Below are 26,077 nucleotides of genomic sequence, written 5' to 3'. Positions count from 1 at the left end.
TTAGATTCTTAGAGGATTCCCATTGTCCATAGGATTGGTTTCGTATTATTTTAGAAATTCTCTCAGATATCCAGTACACAATCTTTAACCTTATGGAATTTTACCTGTCCATTTATTGTGATCTGTTTTGATGTTGTTGTGTCCATTCCAGATGAGACCAATTAAAGGGCACCTATTATGGAAAATTCATTTTACATGGTGTTTGAATAAATGTGTTGGCAGTGTGTGAGCAAAACCACCCTAGAATGATTTAATCCACCCAGTGTTTTTTTTTTTACAATCTCAATAAGTCATAATGACCTTTGAAGCAAAAAAAAAAAAAAAAAAAAAAACCGCGTTAAAATCAGTTCAGTATTCAGTGAGATATGATTAATTTAATGCGCTGACAGCTCATTTATGCTGCCATTCAGATTACTGAACGGAGCGGATGACCGGTTTAAGATGGCGGCTCCAATTCTCGTCCGTGCCATATGATGTCTATCAAACCCCGTTGCACACCGGTGCACAGCGTTTCATGGAAACATGACGTTCAACTAGGAAACCGTAGCAAAACGTTGCGCACCGTTTTGAACTTGAACGTGCCCCAGGCTAAGTTTATGCTATTTATATTAACTAATGAACCTTATTGTAAAGTGTTACCAATGAAGTATATATTTATCCTGTCCTCAATTTCACTTTCACCATCCTGTAGGTGCTTTTAAATATTTATTTTGATTCATATCAAAATAATTAAAATTGTGCAGAATGCAAACATCCTAATAACAATATAGCCCAAATTTTGGGTTCTATATAAAGAAACTGAATTGCATGCGTCCCCTCATAAGAGAACATAATATGGGCAAAATAGACACTTTGCAACCAAATTAACCTTTACACATTTGAGATTTTATTTAATTAATTTTATTCTTATATTTTACAGTGACAAGAGATGGTCAGTTATCACAAACTTTGTCCATTCACATATTTATGCATTTTAATGTTTGTATGGTAATAGCTTAGAAAAAAATAAAAAGAACAGACACCAACCTTCCCCAGACTCCCATTTCTCAGAAAAGAACAAGAATCAAAGTGAGGATATTCAGTGCACAGTGTTCAACCCCAACCAGATAAATTATTCGGAATACGAACAGACAAACGTCACATGTATGCATCTATTTTACATGCTTATTTGTGTGTGCGCGTCAGTTTGGTTGAGTTGCCCTTGACGTAAGAGGAAGACACACTTGGAACATGTGTGCACATATTTTTGTATCAAGATGAGAAATTTATAAAAAGTAAAAAAAAAAAATCATAAGTTACTCATTTTGACAAAGATTAAGACAAACAAGATGACTAATCATTGAATGACTGGGACCCAAATGAAAATGTTAGACATCCAACTTAGCACACATTGACAACATGAATCAGAGTCAACTTTCCATGTGGGTTTTCAAGTTTTTCCCAGGACATCCCTCTAAACTGAGTGCTTGTTATGGTAAGTAAAACTAAACATGACATGAGTGGGAAGAGTAAATAGGATTGTAATGCATTTCAAAAACAGGTAGACAGGAAAAGTGACACTGCCTCCCAAAGGAGGAATATTTCCCGACACCGCCCCCCAAAAATTCCCATAAAGCAAAAACAAAACAAAAAACATTCAACCACTTCAACCATGTCCTTCAGTCAAAAATGGCATTGCACACAATACTGGTGGTGTGATTTTGAACATCGATCAACTGTATATTTGTAGATGTTATGGCAGGTGAGTGACTCTGCTTGGTTATGTGCACAAGAATTCCAACCGGGAGAAGAGGAGGAAGGGTAGTACAGTGAGGAGGTCCGTATTCCATCCCATCATCAGTTGTACAGCAGTTTTGTCCCTCGGCGGCTAATACTTCATGACAGAAGGGTGGATGGAACAAGCGAGCGCATGACTGTCAATACTCAAATGCAGTCCATAGAGAAAGTTATGACGGCATGGTGTTTTTCTTCATCAAACACATCCATAGCAGCAGGTGGAGCTTTTAAGACCTCCCTCTCAACAACAAAAAAACTCCATTTCCCATAATCCCCATAGGCAAGTTGTGGAGATGTGAAAGTTCTGGGAAGTATGTTTTTCCCCCAATAGGCCCATCCAACTCACCAAAACTGTCCCCAGGCCTACTAGAGTGTTTTTGCATTTCAACTCCAGTCTCGCCCCACACCCTGTTTCCCTTGTTTTTCAAACAGGGGGGTTGAGGGGGATCATCGCTCGGGCTCAGACTCCAGCGCCAGAACACGTTTACGCTCACGGCACTGCTTCTTATGGGCCGGCCAATCCCTCTGTTGACACTGTGAGCCGCAGTAGCGTGCCACCTGGCATCTACCGCAGATATTGAACTCCCTCAGCTGGAAAAGTACACAGATAAAGACAAGACATTGTCACAACTAAAATAAATCAAGAGTAAATCAAATAAACATTTTTGGTTAACGTGTTGAAATGATCATTTGAAAATGATATGGGTCCATTTAGCTTTTCAAGCGTGTAATTTCTGTCACTAAGATGGGATTGTTCACGGTTGAAGTTCAACAACTGACTAGTCAAATTAAGTAGACTAGTTATCCGAAAAAAAATGTTTACATTTGTTTTAGCCTTTAGTTCAATTGCTCCACCTCCCCCTGCTGAAATGCGTTATCACTGTATTGTTTGATTCAGAACCACGGTGTGTTTGCATTTGTGTGCGTTTTTGATGACGCAGAAGACGGGAAATGCGTTGCTCGCCACACTTTTATATTTTGGTTGAGCCTTTGGCTTTGTTTTCAATAACGACACTTGTGTCTATCTGCTGCGAATGTACTATAAATGTTTTAAAGTATGTGGGAGTCCATATCTGCTTAGGCAGAGCAGAAATGAGATAAAGATATACACTCCTGAGCAAAATCTTAAGACCGGGGGAAACAAGTATTCGCATTTTGCTCTGGTGGATCATAATCGGGTTGTAAGTACTGCTTCAAAATGCCAAAAGAAGAAACAGGAGCAAGACACAAAATAGAGAGTAGAGCAATTTATTGAAAACTGCATTTAAACTCAAACAGGCTGTTAATCAGCTGATCAAAAGTTCAAGACCATAGGCATAAAAAGGTAAAATCTGCACAAAAATATGTCTTTCGTGTCATTGATCTTCAGGGAGTCACACTGTCATGATCTCCTGATGGCAAAGGCAAAAAGGCTTTCTCTCTTTGAACGTGGCAGGATTGTTGAGATGCACAAGCAAGGTCTCTCGCAACGCGCCATCGCTGCCAAGATTTGACGCAGTAAGACAGTCATTTTACATTTCTTAAAAGATCCTGAGAGTTATGGGACAAAAAAAGTCAAGTGGTAGACCCAAAAAAATTTCACCTGCGCTGAGCCGCAGGATCCTACGGGTTGTCAGTGAAGACACAGGTCGAACCTCGACCCAAATTAAGGCCCTTACTGATGCTGACTGTAGCCATTAGACGTCATAACCATAAGACGTCATCTGCGAGAGAAGGGCTTCAAGAACAAAAAAACGCCTTCAAAGGCCACGTCTCCTCCCACGCCACAAACTTGCCCGCAAGGGAGCACCAAACATGGGACATTGAAAGATGGAAGAAAGTTTTATTCTCTGACGAGAAAAATTTTTACCTGGATGGTCCTGATGGCTTCCAACGTTACTGGCATGACAAGGAGATCCCACCGGAGATGTTTTTTTTTACACGGCACAGTGGAGGAGGCTCCATCATGATTTGGGGTGCTTTTTCCTTCAATGGGAAAATGGAGCTTCAGGTTGTCCAGGGGCGTCAAACGGCGGCTGGCTATGTGGATATGTTGCAGCGGGCATCGCTCTTGACTGAGGGCCCCCGTCTGTGCAGTAATGAATGGGTCTTTCAACACGACAACGCTGCAATTCACAATGCCTGCCTGACGAAGGACTTCTTCCAGGAGCATAACGTTGCACTTTTGGACCATCCTGCGTGTTCTCCTGATCTAAATCCCATTGAGAACATTTGGGGATGGATGGCAAGGGAAGTTTACAAAAACGGATGTCAGTTCCAGACCGTGGATGCCCTTCGTGAAGCCATCTTCACCACATGGAGCAACGTTCCCAGCAGCCTCCTGGGAACAGTCGCATCAAGCATGCCGAAACGAGTGTTTGAAGTGATCAACAAGAACGGTGGGGCTACTCACTACTGAGTCCTTTTTTGACACTTTTAGTTCTGTTGTAGGTTTATTTTTGGGTTATGGTCTTAAACTTTTGATCAGCTGATGAACAGCCTGTTTGAGTTTAAATGCAGTTTTCAATAAATTGCTCGACTCCCTATTTTTTGTCTCTTGCTCCTGTTTCTTCTTTTGGCATTTTGAAGCAGTACTTACAACCCGGTATGATACACCAGCGCAAAATACGAATACTTAAAATGTTTCCCCTGATCTTAAGATTTTGTTCAAGAGTGTACAGTACATTCTCTCTGCTTGGAATCCATCAGTGACACTTCTCAGCAAACAGTGAGAACACACAAACTCATCAAATGATTCAAAATAGCGGTTCACTTATGGCGAGTTCAGGCTGCACGATTTTGGCTCGCCGACAGGTTTGGAGAAATCGCCGACAAATGCCCGAAATCACAGGCAAATTGGCGCTCATTCACGCGAGTGACAATCACGCAGTGTGAATAAGCAAAGACGCAATCTGAGAGAATTGTCGATGCCCGTGAGATATTTGGCATGCTAAAGATCTGGACCTGTTGGCGATTCAAAATCCTGCTGTGTGAAAAGTGTTCTGACTGAAAATCATCGGCGATTACCGACAGCCAATGAGAGAGTAAGATACAAAGCAACGGGGAGTTTGGGGAAGAGTTATGGATCACATATCAACATGCATGGCATTGTATCAGAAAAAAGGCTTCTTCTCTGTCTATTTGGACACAAAAAATGGAAGAAAAATTAGTAGAAATTTGGCAGGAGCACTCGTGTCTGTTTGACGTTTCATCTGAGCTGATGTTTCATCTGAGCTGTACCACAACCGTATCGAAAAAAAAAGTCTCACGTGAGAACTCTGGTCTTGTACGTGTGATGTTGTGTTGCATTTTAAAAACGTAATCAAGATATATTGCTGTTTTCCATTTCATTCTTTTGCGCTCCATCCAGTCGTTTTTAAATACATCCTATGTGAACAATGAAATGCACCTGTTGTAAGACTGATGTTCTTGTTTTTCAGACAACACACTAGGTAGAGGATATGCACGTCTTTTTTTTGTTGTTCATCGAAATTACACCCAATAAATGCCCATAAAATGACTTTCGTGTCTACATCATACTGACCCTCCTCTCAATGAGCGAACACGGTGGGTAGTGACACTCGTAGTAGGTACAGGAGCACTCCTCCTCTTCCACCAGCTCTCCGTTGGCATTGTAGTAGCGTGTGCGACTCAACTCCAAATACTGCTCTTCCACTGGGTCTGCGGGAACCTGCTGGATGGCCAACCAGTACAGCGACTGCTCTCTAGAGAGGATATTTTATACATATTTTATGTACAATTTGAACAGAGTAGATAACAGCAGATATTCATTTGTTTCTTTCACATGTGGGATCTAAATTACCGTTGTTTGCTGGACAGTTCTTCTGGTTTGGGACTCCATCCCACCGGAACGAGGCGCAAGTTGTCTAGACGGTTGTCAACTGTGACTGAGTTTATGTGAACTACTTGGAAACTTGGTGCAATTCCACCTCTGTGCTTTTCCCTGTGAACAAGTACAACAGAACATGACTACTACTAAAAAAACAGGTGATGTCTACTTATTTACAGACTCTTTACGGTTTACATTGCATTTGCAAAACTACATATTTTCAAAATCAACTAGTCGATAAGGGCTGGGCGATAAGGCAGAAAAATTATTAGGATAAAATTTTACATAATAGTCCATATTGATAATTATCACAGTAAATGTCCAATCTTTATCTCTTTCAAGCTTAAAGGCAGATTTGTGCTCCTGATTAGCCTGGCTAACGCCAGAGCAAGTATCATTGAGAATGAAACGTGGTCTGGAAACCACATGTAAATTTTCTCGTATTTGAGGCCTGGTTTACGAATGCCCAGAGCCGTATTATTGGGTGCTACGAATGTCTATCAAATGCGCCTGTACGTCTAACAAATGTGCCACCAATAGATTAATAGGGTAGAGGCTATTTATATCAGCCTCTCCTGAACCATGGATTGATTACAAAGTTAAACCATCATAGAAACAATTTTACTGCTGCTGTTGAATTAAAGTAATAATGTTAACGTTACATCGCGATGCTGAGCTACAGTGAAATGATAGAAAAGACAGATGCATTAATGTATGTTAGACTAACATTGTTGGTCATTTCGCCTCATTCGCACCGCAGAACCTCTAGACGCGCGTAAATGCGTCTTGAATTAACATTGAAATCACTCGCGCCAGACGTTCAAGAGTGAGTGACTAATCAAAAAACCTTTGCTTTAGTCTCAGTTGAGTGAAACACCGTGTGTATGACTTCGGCCATTCTCAGTGACTGGGACACTAGCTCTGCTTGTCATAGAAACAGATAATCAGATTGTGATGTTTATTCTGAATAGCTACGCAGCCTTCCTTTCTACAACCAGCTCCACAGCCCAGCGCGGACCTGCAACTGTATCGCAAGCTTTGATAGGCTATTATACGTGAGGTGTAACCAATCAGATAGCGCCGTGGGCGGGACATTGAGTAAGTCTATATCAGAGCGGCAGCTGTATCAGAGTCAGCCAAAGTAAAGTAGCGCATTTAAAAATAAAATTTACTTTAATCAAACCACGGATAAGTTTTCTGATCATCTCACCACTAGTGTAGTACGGGGGATAAAAATAATTAAGCAGAGGCAGGGACCAGAAAGGGGGAAATCCCACGCATCCCCCCCGGCAAATCGCACCCTGTAACATGAGTCTAATTTAACAAAACAAAAAAAAACTATTTTTACAAATCCACTATCCAGTATATAAATGTATTTGTATAATATTTTCACACTCAAGAAAATAACTTGAAGCCAAGTATGATGTTCTTATTCAGTGCTTGAATAATGACCAGACGTATATTATTTTAGTATGCTTTACTGTGACGATGCGTTAACAGTTATCCACATAGCTGCTACAGATCTCGTACATACAGCTGTCTATCATAGCTCACGCGGGCTAATAATGTCAACATCCTGTTCCCGGTATGACGGCAGTCGTACCACACACGTCACTGTCGTAAACATCATACTAGTGTTGCAAACTGGACATTACAAACATTACAACACTCCTTTTTTTTTTCCAACTAGACCCATTGCCTTAGATACACGTAATTAACTTGTTAACTGCAATAACCATGTTATTTGTGCACATAACTCAGCAGTACAAAGTATAAGCATATGATTCAGTTCTGTGTTGAAACAACTCACCTTAGTGTAATTTATCAGTACGCTTAGAATAAACAATATCACATAGGATAGCACCTCCAATTGTTGAAATACATTCATATGTATTGGTAACAGTTTTGAACGCAGAACAGTACTTAGAAACGTTTAGACTAGTCCACTAGGCAAACAACTGGATCAAATGTGGACATTCTTTAAACAGGCTCATAGTCTTTGAGGTAAGATGGGCGCTGACGATTGACTCGAGAGGGATACCTCGCTGTAACAATGACAGTGTCCCTGTTCTCCTTATCAGCATCTGTGAGCACATCCTCTGTCTCAGAAATGATCTTTTTAAAGAAAAGAAGAATGCCTTGTTACGAAATGGCCATCTCTGGTCGCTGTGATCATGGAGCCTTTGACATCTGACACAGCGTATAGCTTGCTGTTGAATGGGGTAGTGAACTTGTTTTGCTTGGGTTGTTTGTAAATTACTTTGTCACCAGGAGTGAATGTGCTTGGCTTAGCCTTCAGGCGTGCATCCGAGTTGGACTTCTTTTTTGCTTTTGCATTCGCGTCCCGCTCTCTGATAATGTGATCAGTGTCGCCATCGCAGGTTGTGGTGATTAGCGGGATTGTGAGAAAGTGAACCTCACTTCTCACTGTTTTTTTACACACAAAACAATAGAGGGAATGCTTTGACATCACTTTCCCGCCAGAACAACCCCCCTCAGCCTGACTGAGTGGCAAAAGATCAGCTGCGTGACTGGATTTAATAGGGGAAACTGCGGAAATGCGATTAAAAAGAATAATTTTATCAATTTAAACTAAATGTTGGACTCAATATTATGTTCCTTACAACTTACTAAAGATCCAGTGATCCCTTAATATAGACATGCAGCCAGGAATCGTGTTGCCTGACATTTATGTTTGCCTGATTTCGACACCGGGGAAATAAAAGCAATATAGACCAAAACATAGGCTAAAGCAAATTTGCCTGTGAACACTTTATACAATATACGTAGGTCTAAATCCGGGTGATCACTTATATCAGTGTTACATATATATATATATATATATATATATATATATATATATATACTGTGTGTATATATATATATATATATATATATATATATATATATATACTGTATACTGTGTGTATATATATATATATATATATATATATATATATATATATATATATATATATATATATATATATCATCATATCGTCCAGCCATAAAACTTTATAGTGTTCTTTTGGTCAGTGTTTATTAAAAAACATCCAATAATGCAGAATATGCAATGATAAATATTTAACTGATGAGTTGTTAATATATAAATAACAATTCAAAATATATGGGTATGGTTTTACACCTAAATTCAGCATATTGACACAAAATGATAACTGCAAATCCACCTTTCGCTGACTGGAGTCCAGTTGTTTCGGTGAATTGCAGTGATCCATTTGCTCCTTCTATAGCAGTCTGTAAAAATATACCTCTGATTTTTTGTCAAATCTAGTTGTACAGTCAATCGCAAAGCTCTTTCCCACTTTATATATGTTGTGTATGTTTTTCGCGGGATTCATGCTGAAAACAAATACAGCCACTCAGTCTTTTTGCCACTCACTGTGAGTAACTGCAGGCACTCCAGCCGACGGGGACATCTATAAACCTGCCAGTTATTCCCTACTACAGGCCCGAGCCAATCCTTAAACGCTGGGTTGTTCATCCAGCTATCAGAAAACTTGCATTTGCCCATGAAGACGATGGTTGTCCAGTCGTTGAAGATATGCCTTGAAGCAAGTCTAAAATAAAACGTAAGACAGCCACTTCTGTTGAGCGCTCAGTGTTCACAGAAGATGTTGAACGACCACTGAATATGATGTCAGCATCAAACATAGACAGAAACGAAAGATCTTTGATTGTGCCCAGATAAGCTAAAGCCCATATTTAAACGGACTAACGCAAACACAGAATAGGACACCTGATAGTCTGAAAAAAATAATACCTAATTTTTAAAAAAACAATACCTCTCACACTACATTTAACACTTTTAATGGCCTTAAATTTGACAATTTTGATTTATCACTTTTTAATACTTTTTAAAACCCTGCGGACACCCTGTTTATTCTGTTTTCTGGAACCAATTGAGTTGTGGTAATCGTCTTTTCCACCTCCACCACCTAAAGTCAGTGAGCCTACACATCCCACTATTTGGGGTGCCACTCGGTACCCCACAGGGATCTTTGTGTGGATCTTTCGCTGGAACAACAGTTCTGCAGGTGATGCTTCTGTGGTGCTGTGTGGTGTGGCGTGGTACTCACGAAGAAACGCGTTGAGTCTCTGTTTCCATGGGGTGCACTGCGTTTCTGCCACACGGATTGCTTTCCCAAGTGTACGCATAAAGCGTTCTGCTGTTGCATTTGCTTGAGGCCAGAGAGGTGTTATTTTCCGATGGTGAAAACCTAGATGGCCTGCGATTTTGGAAAATTGTTCGCTATTAAAAGGGGGTCCGTTGTCTGTTTCCAACACTCTGGGAATTCCAAACATTGAGAACACTTTATCAAGGATTGGGATGACTGTGTTGGCTGAGACGGATCTCACAGTTTCAACGACTGGGTAGCGGGAGTGTTCATCTATAATGACTAATAGATACTCTCCCGTCGGAAGTGGGCCGTAGAAATCTGCACCAATATTGTGCCAGGGGGCTTCTGGCAACTCAGACATTTTTAAAGGTTCTGACTGTGTAAAAGGTGTGTTGGCCTGACATGCTAAACAGTTCTTAACAGTCAGTTCTGCTTTCTGGTCTATGTTGGGAAACCAGACTTTTGATCTGAGCAATGTCTTAGTCTTTACAATGCCCTGGTGTCCTTCATGGGCTACTTGTAGCACTCTGTGCTCAAGGGATGCAGGGATGACGATTCTTGTACCTCGCAGAATGTCTGTCTGTACTTTTTCAGTGTTGCAGCCTGTTGTGTGTCATATGTGATTCTGTGCCATGTGTTGTCTCTGATATGGGTGCAAACCTTTTGTGTGATATGGTCTTTTAAGGTTTCCTCTTTTATCTCGTTGAGAGTCATGGCTTTGGGTGTGGCATACTCGGCCACAAAGTTGACATACTCCTCTGCAACTTTCACCGCTCTTGTGTTTTCACTTGTCTGCATTAAGATGGGGTGACGGGAAATGTAATCAGCAGGGTTCTCTGCGCCTTGTATTCTGTATTCTGTATTCCTGTATTCTACCTTGAAGTTGTAGGGTTGTAGTCTCAGTCCCCATCTCTCAATCCTTGCAGGCGGTTTTGAATGCGGGTTGTTTCATATGATCTCTAGGGCTTTGTGGTCAGTGACCAGGATGAAAGGGTTGCCATACAGGTACAGGTGGAAGTGTTCGCAACTCCACACAATGGCCAATGCTTCCTTTTCAGTTTGTGAGTAGCGTCTTTCTACGTCGCTGAGAGCACGGCTGGCGTATGCTATCGTGCGCCTCTCTCCTTTTAGATTCTTCTGGTAGAGAATAGCGCCTAAGCCGACTGGGCTAGTATCAACAACAAGCTCTGTGTCTTTGGCTGGATCAAAGTATGACATTACCCTGTTGCTGGTCAGGCTGTCTTTGATTGTCTGTAGCGCTGTGGCGTGCTCAGGCTTCCAGTGCCACAGTGTGTCTTTCCTGGTCAACTCACGTAGTGGTGCAGAGATGGAAGCAAAATTCTTGATAAAACGAGCACAGTAATTCGCCATACCAAGCAGACTCCTGACTTCAGTCGGGTCTTGTGGATCGCTAGCTTGTTGAATGGCAGCAATTATTTTGGGGTCAGCTGAGATTCCACCAGCTGAGAAAATGAACCCAAAGAATTCTAGTTTAGCTTTGTTGAACTCACACTTCTTTCTGTTGAGTGTGAGCCCACTGTCTTTCAGTCTCTGGAACACAGCTCTAAGGCTGTCATCATGGTCTTTCTGTGTTTTGCCATACACAATGATGTCACTCAGATTTTTTACTCCTGTGATGCCTTGCAGAGTCTGGCAGATCGCATTCTGGAACACCTCTGCTGCTGAAGATATCCCAAAGTTCAGGTGCTTGTATCGTCTCAAACCAAGGTGTGTGGTGAAAGTTGTGATGTACCTCCTGTCTGGGTGGAGTTCTAGCTGATGGTAACCAGCAGTCAAGTCGAGCTTGGAGAAAACTGTAGCTCCGTTCAACTCGTGTATTACATCGTCCACGGTGGGAGTGATGTGGCGTTCACGTCGAATGGCAGTGCTTGCCTGTCTCATGTCAACACAGATTCTAACCTTATCCGGATCCTTTGGCTTGGGTGGCGTCACAATGGGGGAGACCCATGGCGTAGGGCCTGTGACTGTCTCGATGACGTCATCAATCTCAAGCCGTTTCAGCTCCTCTTCGACCTTCTGTCGGATGTGAAAAGGTACACGCCTGTGTGGCTGACAGGTTGGCTGGATTTCAGTGTTAATGTGCAGCTTTATTTGAAAATTTTTCAACATGCCGATACCTTCAAACAGCTCTGGGTATTTCTGTACGAGCTCATTTGCTACTGTTTGGCTGGTTGGAGCAGATACAGTGTTGATGATCTTGATGAGGCCTAGCTCTTTAGCTGTGTCGTAGCCTAGCAGAGAGCAGCTATCACCCTTCATTACAAAGAATTTTGCCATGGTTTTTCTACTGTCTGTCTCTGTGCTACATGTGAAAGCACCAGTTATGGGCAATGGTTTAATGTTGCCATATGGAAATATCTTTATATCAGCTGGGCTAAGCTGTGGGCATGGTCTCAGTGTACTGAGGACCGATTCACTAATAATGTTCACTGCGGCCCCCAGAATCGATCATTGCTGCAATTTTTACACCATTGAGCTTGATGTGTGTGCGTGGTTGGATGGTATTCTTGTTGCTACTGGCAGCAAATACATAAGCTTCATCACTGCTAGACGAGTCATGTGTGGTACTATGTGTTGTGCTGGCGGTTATTGCTTAGTGTTGCTTACTGTTGTCTGTGTTTTGTGTCATATTCCTTTCCAGGTGTTCTTCGTTTTGACATGCATTGCCTGGCGAAATGGTTTAGCTTCCCGCATGCTTTACAGTCTTTTCCTTTTGCTGGGCAGTCTCCGTCATGTGGATACTTTCCTCCGCAATTCCTGCACTGGACGTTCGGCTTGGCTCTCCCGGCGCGTCGGCTGGTAACTGTTCGCCCGGTCTGATGCACTGCATTTACTGACGCAGCTACACTCTGCTCTATGCCGGCTGCTTGTTGTTCTGACACTTCCAACGTTCTACCGTATTCGAGAAGGTCATCCAGGCTCTCGCAGGCTCTCTGAGCGCTCTTCTGCGCAGCCTGGTTGAACTGCAGCTCTGGATCAACTGTGCTTTAATTTCGTGGCTTACGTCTGTAAATTCACAGCTCTTTGCTAGCATGCGTAGTCTGGTGCAGTATGTGTCTAGATTTTCGCCCGGCTGTTGCACTGCTTTTCGGAACACATATACTTGATACTGGACGTTCTTTTTAGGCGCGAAATAAGTGCCTAGCTTTTGCTTAACATCTGCAAACTTTTCTTGTTCAGCTGCTAGCGTGTCATAGATATCATGCACACGCTCTCCTGCTAGATGCAGTAACAGAGCTTTTTGTCTAGCATCTCCAGTAATATTTACTGCTGTAACATAGTTCTCAAACCTTCGTATCCATTTTGTCCAGCGTGGCCCGACGGAGCTCGGATCCGTTTCGGTATCAAAAGCTGGCAGAGCAACCGTGTTTCCAAGTGACATTTTTCTTTCTCAGTCCGAACTGCAAAAAGCCTTTTCCGGGTTTTCTTTATTCTCGTCGCCAATGTTATGTTCTTATTCAGTGCTTGAATAATGACCAGACGTATATTAGTTTAGTACGCTTTACTGTGACGATGCGTTAACAGTTATCCACATAGCGGCTACAGGTCTTGTACATATATAATATATATAATAAGCTGTATATAATAGCTCACACGGGCTAATAATGTCAACATCCTGTTCCCGGTATGACGGCAGTCGTACCACACACACACGTCACTGTCGTACACATCATACTAGTGTTGCAAACTGAACATTACAAACATTACACCAAGGAGCTCTAAAATAATTTTAGAATTTTAATCTGAGGCTAAAAGCAGCATCCTTCAACTAAAGTCACGCCAACCACACTTCATACGTTGATAACTCATATTAATGTTTTTTTTAGTTCTAACAAGTAACCTTTTGGTAAGGAGACCTCAACACTTTGAAACCAGAAGGAAAAAAATACAGTTAGGGATGCACCGATATGGAAAGTTTGCCCGATACAATAATAACTCTTAAAATTTCAAAGACGTTAACCAAGTTATTGGCCGATAATTAAATTGATTTACTTTTGAGAGCCTGATTACAAAAACAAAAGGCTCACCACTAAAAGCCACGTCCCAAAATATTCAACATAAATCAGACATATACAATAATGATCTTGCAATTTATTGTTTTTTCTATATGATGCAACATTCACTACCTGTGATGGTTTGTTTCCACTGAGCGGTACGGTACGGTACAGTACAGTACGGGTTGGGTCAGAAAACCATGATCCGGCTTGCGTTTCCACCACCAACATTACCCTTCTTTGATAACGCCTATTTGCCTATTTGTTTGCCGGAAAGCAGCGATCGACGTCATTTTCGCACGAAGAAAGCGACATAGTAAACAACAATGGATGACACACAGCAGATCTTGTTCTCGCTTCTCGGCATGTTTGTCACAAGAAACAACCGCTGACATTAGGCGCTTCTCAATACCAAGTAGCCTACGCAAAGTCCAACTCAGGAGAATGACTCCCGAGGACACAAGACCAATAGTGGGTCAATAATCTGCTAATGGAACAGCGTGTTCTTGAAAGCGCCACTCAGCTCGCTCTGCTACTCCGGTTATCTCTGTATGCATATTTTAGGAAACAATTTCATTTATTGATTTTATTTAAATACATTTTAAACATAAGCACACAAATGTGGTTCAGGCAACGTATAGCCTATTGATTATATTCACTGCATGTATGTACGGTATTTATAACTATTATTTATATATTTAAACTAATATTTATATATTTATAACAAAACTAAATATAAAACACAAAATTGCCTCTTTTCATTTAAATTTAAAAATATTAAACATATTCCAGGAAATATGTAATGTATTGCAAAATGTTGCAATCAACAAAATTACAGATGATCTTGTAATAAAATAAAAAAATGACAAACCTCTCTTTTTGTTGAATTTCAGTTCAATAAATCAATATCAATAAATAGCCATTATAAAAGTATAAATAAAAGGTACAAAAAGCTATAGAGTAAAGCTTTAATAACAAAGCAAACAATTCAGTCAAATATACACATTCAGCGCTCAAACATATGAAACTTTAGCCTTCTGGCAAAACTATTTGCCAAGGAACGATTCACGAGATTCACGAGACCAAAGATCGCCTGTTAGGTGTTAGGTCTTGTGACAAGATAAATTATCTCTCAATGTTTAACCACTACAGAGACGTTAGAGTCAGCAGCAAACATCAGAATGACTAGCCGAGGATCTCAGTCAAATTATCAAATCTATAAATAAACTACAGATTTAAGCTTTAAAAAAAACTTTAAAAACTTCATATCAGACACAATAACAGCAGTATTATATTTCAACTGTATATTAAAAAAATGGAGCTTCTAATGCCCTTGTAGCACGCGCAAGTGACGAAACTCTGTCAACCAATCACCGTTCTGCAGTGAGTCTAGCTCCACCTTTTAATACCGTACCACTGTGCTAGGTACCCCAACGGAAGGGTACCCAAAAAGTGGAACGGCAAGGTTCGGCTTTTTGGTACCATTCACAACTTTAGACAGTGTAAATGCAAATAATTGCGTACCGCTCAGTGGAACCGAGGCATTAGAGAACACTGGAGTAGAGAGGAATATGAATTGGCATCATGTCCCGTGTAAAGTAACTGGAATTTAAAACCAAGAAATAAAACTCAAACTGCTGGATAGATATAATACACTATTAGTTGTGAATATCTCTTTTCTTTGTGCCCTAAATTTTTGAATACGAATTGCTGCACGCGTATACTCCATGTTGCTTTAAAGCACATCATTCTGATAGTCTGATTGATATTATAGCTTTGTGCACTTGTCAGCTTATAGCCTATCTTGTAGTCTATCTTGTTCTGTCATATCTTGTTGCCCCTATTAAAAAGCTGCACATTACAGTTCTCAACGGGCCTGAAAATTATTACCGGACCCGATGTAACCAGACACATCAACATGAATTATTCGCCCGAACCCGGCCCGCGGCCAGACTTGGACGCGCTGTACAATCTATTGCCGTTGCGGCGTCTATTCATTCCGGTGAAATCACAAAATATAATGCACGCAAACTTAGAAAGATTGACTTACTAGGGCATCAACAAGATCGCCATGTCAGCATCACCGTTGCGTCCAGTGCTGCTTTTTAGCTCGTGCCAACGAGTGAAAAGCCCAACCGAGTGGGACTACTGTCAGGTTTCTCACGCGGTCAGATTCTCTTTTCCTTTTCCTAATCTTCCGACCGCGTTTTCTTTGCTTTTTCCATCGTCTAGTATCACGCCTGAAATGCACGCAAGTGCAGTGTTGACAACTATTTTAAAAGGAAAGTAGCTAATGCCATGCCTGTTTAAATAAAAATCTTCACACAATAATAAATAAAAAGAACTCAAACACCCAACCTAATTACGAGTTTTGAAACAAAATAGGCCTAGCCTACAAACATAATCATTATGCTTATATGGAGGAAGATCAGTGCATTCACAGTTGGACTGAGGCGTGTTCTCTCGGCCAGCCACCCGCGATGCACTTTGCACGCAGCAGCCAGACTTTCTTTACGGTGAACAGTAGCGATGATTAATAATTTGTTTTTTTTTGTTTTTTCACTGGGCAGAAAAGATTAAGCCCAAGGTCCAACCCAACCCGAGTCATTTGCTTATATTTTCGACCCGAACCCGTCGTTTGTCGGGCCGACCCGACTCGTTGAGAACTCTACTGCACATTACATTTGAAATAAAACATCTTAGTTATATAGTATTTATTTTCATCAAATTGTCTGTGTAAAGAGATTTGTAATAGAGTGCCGAAGTGATGACGTCACTTTGTAGGAGAACTCGCGCTAGCGTCGTAAATGCAAAAGAGCTGCATATCCCCACCCTGCCTTTGGATGAGGGCGTAACTTGATACCGTAAGCAGAAGGGGAGAGTGAGAGACGCGCTGTTTTGTCTGTCATTCAGCGTACATTTGAATCGGAATATATACTGTAAATAGTACAAAGAGACTCCGGCAGTGTAATATCCTTTGGGAAGCGTCAGACATGAGGAAACATGGACTCTTCAATGAAGCTCTTTATTAATAGCATGTCCGAGCGGACCATGTGTCATCCAAAGACCAGTTCAACAGCAAAACATAATGACACACACACCTGCCCTCTATTTCTGTGCAAAACCCACAAGTAAACCCCTTCCGCCCTCTACTGGACAACATTGAATATAGCATTTACAACATCCCCTTTTCCCAGATAACAGTAGCTTACAATAAATACATACATTACTCTTTACCATATCACTTTTGTAACTCATAATCCTGTAAATATCTTGGACTCTTCTTCGTTCTTGTAGACCTTTGTAACTCTACATTGTCCAAGGGCACTTTGTCCTGCACCACAGAATGTTCTGACCTTAACACCTCCTTGGTCGGTGCCTCTGTCTGCTCCACATTAGTGTCTTTGGAACTGGTGACCCCAACGATTGATGTTGGGGAGCCAAAATGTGGAGTGTCTTTGGAGATGGGGACACCCCCGATTGATGTTAACTCTGCCCCCTCTTTCCTAGATGTTTCCTCCAACACCAAAGTTTCCTCTGAAGGCCCAACAGGCCTGTTCCTCACTTGATCTATGTGTCTGCGCACTATCTGTCCATTTCCAAGTGCCACCGTACAAGACACCGGTCCCGTCTGTTCCTTAACAGTCCCAGGAACCCAGATAGGTCCTGATCCAAAGTTCTTAGTATACACGTGGTCACCTTCCGTGACCTGTCTCTTCCTAGCATGTTGATCATGATAAAATTTTTGCTTCATCTGTTTTTCCTGCACTTGACTTTTAAAATCAGGATGAATGAGGTCCAAAGTTGACCTTAGCTTTCTTCCACACAACAGTTCCGCAGGAGATTTCCCCGCAGTCGACTGTGGTGTGATCCTGTAACTGAACAATGCTCTAGCCAGCTTGGTCTCAATGGAATCTCCTGTGCTCTTCTTCATCAGACTTTTGAACGTTTGTACCGCCCGTTCAGCCAGTCCATTAGAAGCTGCATGATATGGTGCTGTGGTGATGTGTTTGATGCCATTTCGGGTCATAAACTCTTGGAACTCTGCACTTGTGAAACTGCTGCCATTATCCGATACCACAATTTCAGGTATGCCATGTTGACTAAAACTTTGTCTCAGACATTGAATGGATGAGGTAGACTTATGTAATGGGTACACCCCTAACCATTTAGAGTAGGCATCCACTAAAATTAAGAACATTCTCCCTAACCACGGACCAGCATAATCAATGTGGATTCTTCTCCAGGGCAGGTTTGGCATCTCCCAGGGATGTAAGGGTGCACAGGGAGGAGAATTTCTATTCTCTTGACACGTGACACAAGTTTTTACCATGCTTTCTATCTCAGCATCCATCTGTGGCCACCACATGTAACTTCGTGCCAAACCTTTCATTCGGGTTATTCCCGGGTGATTGATGTGTAATTGTTTCAATAGATCTGTGCGGCCCGGTGGGGGAACCACGACACGAGCGCCCCACAGCACACAACCTCCTTGTACACTGAGTTCATCTCGTTTCCAAATATATATTCCAAAAACGGACTCATCCATTCTCTTTGGCCATCCTCTGAGCACATACTCTCTCACTCGAGCTAAAACGGCATCTTTGTCTGTCCATTTTCTCACTTGTTCTGCTCTGACCAGAGGCACATCATTTTCTTCCAGCAGAAGTACTCTTTCTTCCTCCCCTTGAATCTCTATTCCTTTCTCCGTTAAAGGCAGTCTGCTTAGTCCATCCGCATTTTGATGTTCCTTACCAGCTTTGTATACAATGGTGTATTCATATCCACACAGTGTCACAGCCCATCTCTGTATACGCAGTGACGCCATTTGTGGCACTTCTCGCAGTTCATTAAATAAGGAAATCAATGGTTTGTGATCCGTTACAATGGTGAACTGCCGCCCATACAAATAGGTGTGGAATTTCTTTACTCCAAAAATGACAGCAAGCCCTTCCTTCTCTAATTGGGAGTAATTCTTCTCAGCAGCATTCAGTGTTCGTGACACAAATCCGATCGGCCGTTCTGTGCCATCCTCCATCCTGTGCGACAACACGGCTCCAACCCCATATGGGGAAGCGTCACAAGCCAGAATGATCGGTTTCTTTAGGTCATAATGCACTAGAATGGCTGAGGACTGCAGAAGGTTTTTTGACTTTGCGAAGGCTTCTTGTTGTTCCGAGCCCCATGCCCATTTGGTCCATGGTGCCCATGGTGCTAGCAAAGTGGACAGACTAGGAAGAAACTTATGATAATAGTTCAACAAACCTAAATAAGCCTTCAGTTCACTCACGGACTGCGGTGTGGGGGCTTCCTGAATGGCTCTGACTTTCTCTGCAACTGGATGCACACCTGCAGCACTGATTTTGTGACCAAGAAATACCACCTCCTCTCCAAAGAACTCACACTTGCTGCGTTTCAATCTCAGTCCACTTCTTTCTAGCCGAGACAATACCTCTTCCAGGTTTCTTAGATGTTCGTCCTCACTAGTCCCGGTGACTAAAATATCATCCAAATATACTGTGACGTGTGGTATGTTTTGCAAGATCCCTTCCATAGTGCGTTGGAAGATGGCTGGGCTTGACGCCTTTTCCCACATTTATGACAGAGTTCATTTACAAACCTGCATTCCTCAGGTGCATGATTTCCTTTGCATCTATAACACCCCACGTCTCTTTCCAGGCCTCTCCTTTCCGCTGAATACACTTTATGCACCGGCGTTTGCCCTTTCAACATCCTCGTTGCTTGCACTGTCTCGTCTGTTAACATGCCTTGTAAATCTTTCACATTTTTGTTTGCCGACTCCATTGCTTGACAGATATGAAATGCTTTCTCAAAGCTTAAGTCCACTTCTGACAATAGCCGTCGCTGCATCCTATCATCATTCACTCCACACACGAGTCTGTCTCTCAACATTTGCGAAAGTGTTGCCCCGTACTCACAATGTTGTGCTATTTTTTTCGACTCGGCCACAAAGTCAGCAACAGTCTCTCCATTCTTCCGTGTGCGTGAATTAAACTTGTACCTTTGCACAATTTCACTCGGCCTCGGATTATAATGGTCTTTGAGCACATTTATTAACTCCTCATGTTTTCTCCCCTGGAGTCATGGGACACAGTAAACTTCTCAACAAACTATAAGTGGCTGCACCTACCCCACTTAATAGCACTGCTTTCTTTTTGTCTTCGTCGGTAATCTCAATTGCTTGAAAGAAAAAAATCCAACATTTCACTGTATTCCTCCCATAGTCTCGCCGTCAAAAGAGTTCACCGTTCCCAGCAGCGCTGCCATCCTGTTTATCCACAATCTGCTGTTCTCTGCACGCGGCCAGCACTCCTTATTAGGCTATACACTTTTCAGCCTGGTTCTTCAGTGACTTTTTATCCTTGTCGTATTTATGTAATATCCTTTGGGAAGCGTCAGACATGAGGAAACATGGACTCTTCAATGAAGCTCTTTATTAATAGCATGTCCGAGCGGACCATGTGTCATCCAAAGACCAGTTCAACAGCAAAACATAATGACACACACACCTGCCCTCTATTTCTGTGCAAAACCCACAAGTAAACCCCTTCCGCCCTCTACTGGACAACATTGAATATAGCATTTACTACATCCAGAATAAACACATGAGGATGGACCAGTACGTCTCGGTATGGTTATTTGATACATTTATGTACTTATAGAGTTGTAATCGCGTCTTTTTGCAAGTATGGATGTGCAACACACATACACACACACAGACATACACAAACACTAACGCTGGCACAATGTTTTGAAACTACATACATATTCTGTGATAAAGTTTGCTACACAAGCGAAATTACTTTTATGCGAGGGACCTGTGGCATCATGTTTACTTGTCATACGGGTGCTTCTGTGGAAAATGTGAGAAGATGGCTAACTTAAAGAACAACAACATATATGCAGTTTTTAATACAATATCTTTAAATATATATTTATAAACGTGTGGTTACACACTATACAAACAATGTTTAAATTATATACACAGACATCCTACGACGATAACAACTTTAGACGCATTTGTTGTTGAATTGACTATTTGCTCAAAAATCATAAAATATTTTATTTATTTATTTAGAAAAGGGACAGTGTACATTAATAAACATTCTTAAATGTAAATGTACCCAGATTAGCCCAAAGGCTAGTTTTCATTGGTAGTCCCTTTGCCAGATGTTATTAGGCTCTTAACTAGAAAAAAAAGAGTTAAACATTACAGCAATACAACAGTCATAAAACTAGAAGTATACAAAAAGACAATATATATATATATATATATATATATATATATTATATTATATTATATAGACGCATTTAAACAAAAAATAGAAATTAAAAATATTTTAGTTAAATATGAATGAATAGGTCTATAATAAAATTAATAATAAGGTTAGTAATAAAAATAAAAATAATAATAATCATAATAGAGGAGCAGCGTTAATGTTCACAGTGTTGGTTATGTAGTAGCCATTTCTTAAGATTAAGCTTAAAAGAGTTAAATGATGAGCACTCTCTAATTGGTTGAGGTACAGTATTCCACTGATGTGAAGCTTTGTATGAGAAAACAGCTTGACCAAACGACGTTTTCCTACGTGGAATTATACAATCCGCTCTAATCGCACCTCTTGTAATTCTGGGTAACACTTTATTTTGATAGTCCACTTTAGACATTCAACTAACTATAAGTAACTTTGCCGCTAAATGTCAACTAACTATCATTAGAGTATTCGCAGAGTGTCAGCTTAATATCTGCCAACACTTTATTTTGTTGGTCCCCCAACAGACATTCAACTGACTGTAAGTAACTTAGCAACTACAAGTCAACTTATTCTCCTAACCTGAACCCTAACACCTAACCCTAACCTAACACTCTACTGACAGTCTACTACAGCCTACTAATACTCTAATGACACTTAGTTGACATGTAGTTGAAAAGTTACTTATAGTTAGTAGAATGTCAAAAGTGACTATCGAAATAAAGTGTAACCTAATTCCGTTTAACAGATTTAGATTTAATAAAATCTGCCAAAGGAGGTGGAGCCAAACCATGCATAATCCTATAACCTAAACAAACATTTTTAAATTTGATAAGATTTTCCCAGTTAAACAGGTTATACTTATTTAAAATGTGACAGTGATGAAAACTAAATTGTTTTTATCTAAAATTTTTAGTGCTTGTTTGCATAGTGATTCTAATGGTTTTAGGACTATCAAATGTGTGTTTGACCAGCTTGTCAAACAATATGTGACATGAGAAAGAATCATAGAATGGAAATATATCTTTGCTGCCTGATTTGATAAACAATTTCTAATAAACCTAAAATACACTTAGAGGTGAGTGTATTTTAGAGGTGACGTTGGATCGCAAACAGTAGACGAGGATCCACACTTGAGGATTAACTTTTAAACCACAACAACAGGATTAACCCACGAGTCCACGACAGAACACTTATGTTTCCAAGAGACATTACCGGCTGTCCTTGAAACAATGGAGGATGGTGTGTACAGATCACCGAGGGCGGAGTCTAAGCCACAACCACACTGTCAATCAAACCCCTTGCTCAGTTCTACGTCACGAAGAGCTGAATCTTAGAACAGCTCGTTCTGAGACAGTACAAATACAGAAACGCGCTGCAAATAACACAGACCACAACGGAAATGTTTCCAGGTAAACCAAATAGGCCTAAATGACGAAGCGCTAAAATGTGTGCATGTGTGTCTCAACTTTAAAACTTTGGACCCTACATTACCTAATATTTCTTATGAAACTTTTCTTTACGAAAATTTTAAACATAACATGAACATGAAACAATTTTTACAGTGTAACGGATTAAAGATAAATATCTTTCCTTCATGTTCTTCTCTATATTTATTTATTTAGATAAGTTTTCAGCTCATTGTTCTTTTCTCATTTGTATTCTGATGACATTGAACATATTGTTAATACATTTTGAATATTGTATACAAGTTGTATGTCATAAAAATGTAATCTCTGTACGTTTTGCAAAAATGAATAAATAAATGCATAAAGTAGAATTTTTAAAGGGTTAGTTCACCCAAAAATGAAAATTAAGTGATTAAATACTCACCCCCATGCTGTACCAACCCCGTAAGACCTTCGTTCGTCTTCGGAACACAAATGAAGATATTTTTGATTAAATTTGAGAGCTGTATAACTACCACATTGGCTCCTAAGGGACTGCCTCTTGACGGCCCAGAAAGTCAATGAAGAAAATGTTTAAATATCCTAAGTGACTACCGTGGCTCAACTATATGTTTATCAATCGACGAGAATACTTTTTGTGCGAAAAAACAAACAAAAATAAGGAGTTTATTCGACTATTCCTTTTCTTCCTTGTAGGCCAGAAACGAGACTTCCTTAGATTTCCACGACGCATGCGCGAGAACTGAACTGAAGTAGTGTAAGGAGATCGCAATTCTCGCGCATGCGTCGTGGAAATCTAAGGAAGTGTTTAATGTGCAGAATATTTTTAACACCACTTATAGCATAAAAATATAACACAATACAAAGCTATATGCTATTTAAACATTTATTTTAAATAACACAACGCTAGTCAGGGGGAGCTAACTTTCGCCTTCAGAACCATGTTCAGAACCTGTTGAACTGCTACTCTTCGCGCCAAATGTATAATCTGTTAATTTGAAGCATTTCACACATAGATTTCACAGCATCTACCTCTAGCTAACAGTTGGCTGTAGTTCTCTCGATGTTCAAATGGAGCTTTTTTCCTGCGACACAGGTGACGACGCGAGGGAGTCGGCTTTCATCTGCGCGGCTGTCTGTGTTGTGTTTTTCCAGGACGTGAAAGGGGGCGTGTTTCAAGATACGCAACGGAGCAGACCAAACAAATTAACAGGGAGAGACAGTCACATTCATTCACAAGAAACGCACTCCTCGTCAGCCGCGTGATCGATTCCCTTATCAATTTGCGTAGAAAAGAAATGTAATATTATGATTTCAGTCATTGTTTTATATATATTTTTGATACTTGATATTTGTACCGGGCCGGCCCACATTGGCCAGCGGCCCACCGGGAAAAGTCCCGGTGCTCCAGATGGCCAGTCCGCCCCTGCCCAAAACAAACTTTACCGCGCTCAACCACCGCGAGTGCATTTCAAGCATTTGTAAAGCCTTGTGTATATTACTTGATGCGTCCGCACGAGCGCGAGGCTCCCCGCGCACCTCTCCAAACGGACGAGGCGTTAGTTTATATTTTATGCATTTATATTTTATGCGTTTATACTTTATACAGTTGTTTTTTTACTTTATATAGTTTATACTGTGTTTATCGCTCGTGTTCAGCGGGGAGGAAGGGAAGTTGGTCCATATCGGGAGAAGCAAGATTCGCTGAGATTAATTTATCTATTTATTTATTAATTTATAAAGAGGTGTCGGAACGCAGTTCCGGACCGTTCCGGCCCACTTTAACCTCTGGTCATATAATGCAATTTTTGTACAGTATGAATGTTTAGGGTCTAAATGAAAACAGTGTAATATACTTTTATTAAAAATTCTCATTAGTATTTTAAAGGAACACTCCGACTTTTTGGGACTTTAGCCTATTCACCTTACCCCCCCAGAGTTAGATAAGTCCATACATACCTTTTTCATCTCCGTGCGTGCTATAAGTCTGTTTGACGCACCCACCGCTAGCCTAGCTTAGCACAAAGACTGGATGTGAATGGTTGCAGCTTTCATACTAATCCAAATGAGTGGCAAAATAACGCAAACGTTTTCCTATTTACATGTTGTGATTTGTATAGTCACATAATGTACAAATAACAAAGTCAAATGAGACACAGACATCTTTTAACCGTATAAAACCTGGGAACTATTCTCTGAAGGCGAAGCACTGCTACGTTGACGGAGTAATAACCGCATCACCTGAGACACGCCGTGGTGAGGAGCGGAGAGTTCGCTCAGTGTTTGGGTAACAGAGTCAGCAATTTATAAATAGTAAAAGCGTAGTTTAGAGTCATGGGTTTTTGCTCTATTGTAAATAGCTGCGACAGTAAACAGGGGAGGTAACCATGTTTCACAGAATTCCAACTAAAAACGCTGACTGGATGAAGAAATGGCTAACTTACTCTGGATATTTATCCAAACACACCTAAATAGATTATCAAGGGACATTATGTTTGCTCGGTACATTTCAATGGACGACTATTTTGAAAAAATGGAATTTGCCACATGGACCATAATGTGCTGAAGTATACGGCCATCCCATCTATAGCACAGACAGGACAAGTGGATCTGAGGTAAGTGTTCCGTTATGTTTTTAGATGACCTACTGTAACAGTGCCATTAGCCAGAGCTAATGTAACGTTAGTGACACTATTATATGATTAGGGTATGAATATGTTTTTATCTTGATGCGGTGCGGACGCGCTTGAAAAAAAAAACGAGCGCGTTCACCGCGCTGAACTTGCACCGCCTGCGGCGCACCTAGTAGCCTAAATTTGAAATAACCATGGAAATAACGAACTTGAGCGTGCAAAAGGGTACGATAGGCTGTGAGTTCATTGTGCAAAAACAATTTGTGATATTACTTTCCCCTTATTCTATCCTATAGTAATGCAATTATACTGTATATTATATAGGCTACTGTTGAATACATTTGGTTCAGCTAATAAATTGCATTTAAAATATATTGATTCCTGTAATAATAATTATTTATTCATGTGATATTTATAAATCTGGGTGCGTTTTTGGTTGGAAATCAATGAAACATGGTACTGTATTACCTGGTCTCCCCTGTTTATTGTCACAGCTCATACAATAAAGCAAACACCCATGATAAACTATGCTTTTCTATCTAACGTTAGTAATTGCTAACTCTTTACTCCAACACTGAGCGAACTCTCTGCTCCTCGTCACGGTGCGTCTCAGGTGATGGTTATCACTCTGCCCAAGTAGCAGTGCTTCGCCTTCAGAAAATAGTATTTATACGGTCAAAAGATGTCTGTGTCTCATATGGCCTTGATATTTGCACACTCTGTGACTATACAAACCACAACATGTAAATAGGAAAACGTTTGCGTTATTTTGTCACTCATTTGGATTAGTATGAAAGCTGCAACCATTCACATCCAGTCTTTGTGCTAAGCTAGGCTAGCGGTGGGTGCGTCAAACAGACTTATAGCACGCACGGAGATGAAAAAGGTATGTATGGACTTATCTAACTCTGGGGGGTAAGGTAAATAGGCTAAAGTCCCAAAAAGTCGGAGTGTTCCTTTAAGAAAACACCATTTTACCTGATGAAAATCTGCTGTTTTCA

General features: G+C 40.8%; 1 protein-coding gene across 1 annotated transcript in view; it reads right to left on the bottom strand.

Annotated features, from left to right (window-relative positions):
- Window positions 1-863: 863 nt before the first annotated feature.
- Window positions 864-26,077, bottom strand: part of zmynd19 (zinc finger, MYND-type containing 19) — a 74,903-nt gene continuing 49,689 nt past the window's right edge. The window contains exons 4-6 of the mRNA XM_089129966.1: window positions 5,579-5,719; window positions 5,300-5,480; window positions 864-2,367 (exon numbers count right to left, since the gene is read on the bottom strand). Coding sequence (XP_088986092.1) covers window positions 2,224-2,367; window positions 5,300-5,480; window positions 5,579-5,719 — 466 coding nt within the window. The 3' untranslated portion in view covers window positions 864-2,223. The remainder of the gene's footprint in view (window positions 2,368-5,299; window positions 5,481-5,578; window positions 5,720-26,077) is intronic.

Source organism: Pimephales promelas, chromosome 4, assembly GCF_988280905.1.
Source record: "Pimephales promelas chromosome 4, fPimPro1.hap1.1, whole genome shotgun sequence".
Taxonomy (NCBI): Eukaryota; Metazoa; Chordata; class Actinopteri; order Cypriniformes; family Leuciscidae; genus Pimephales; species Pimephales promelas.
This window is presented reverse-complemented; position numbering and strand designations above follow the sequence as displayed.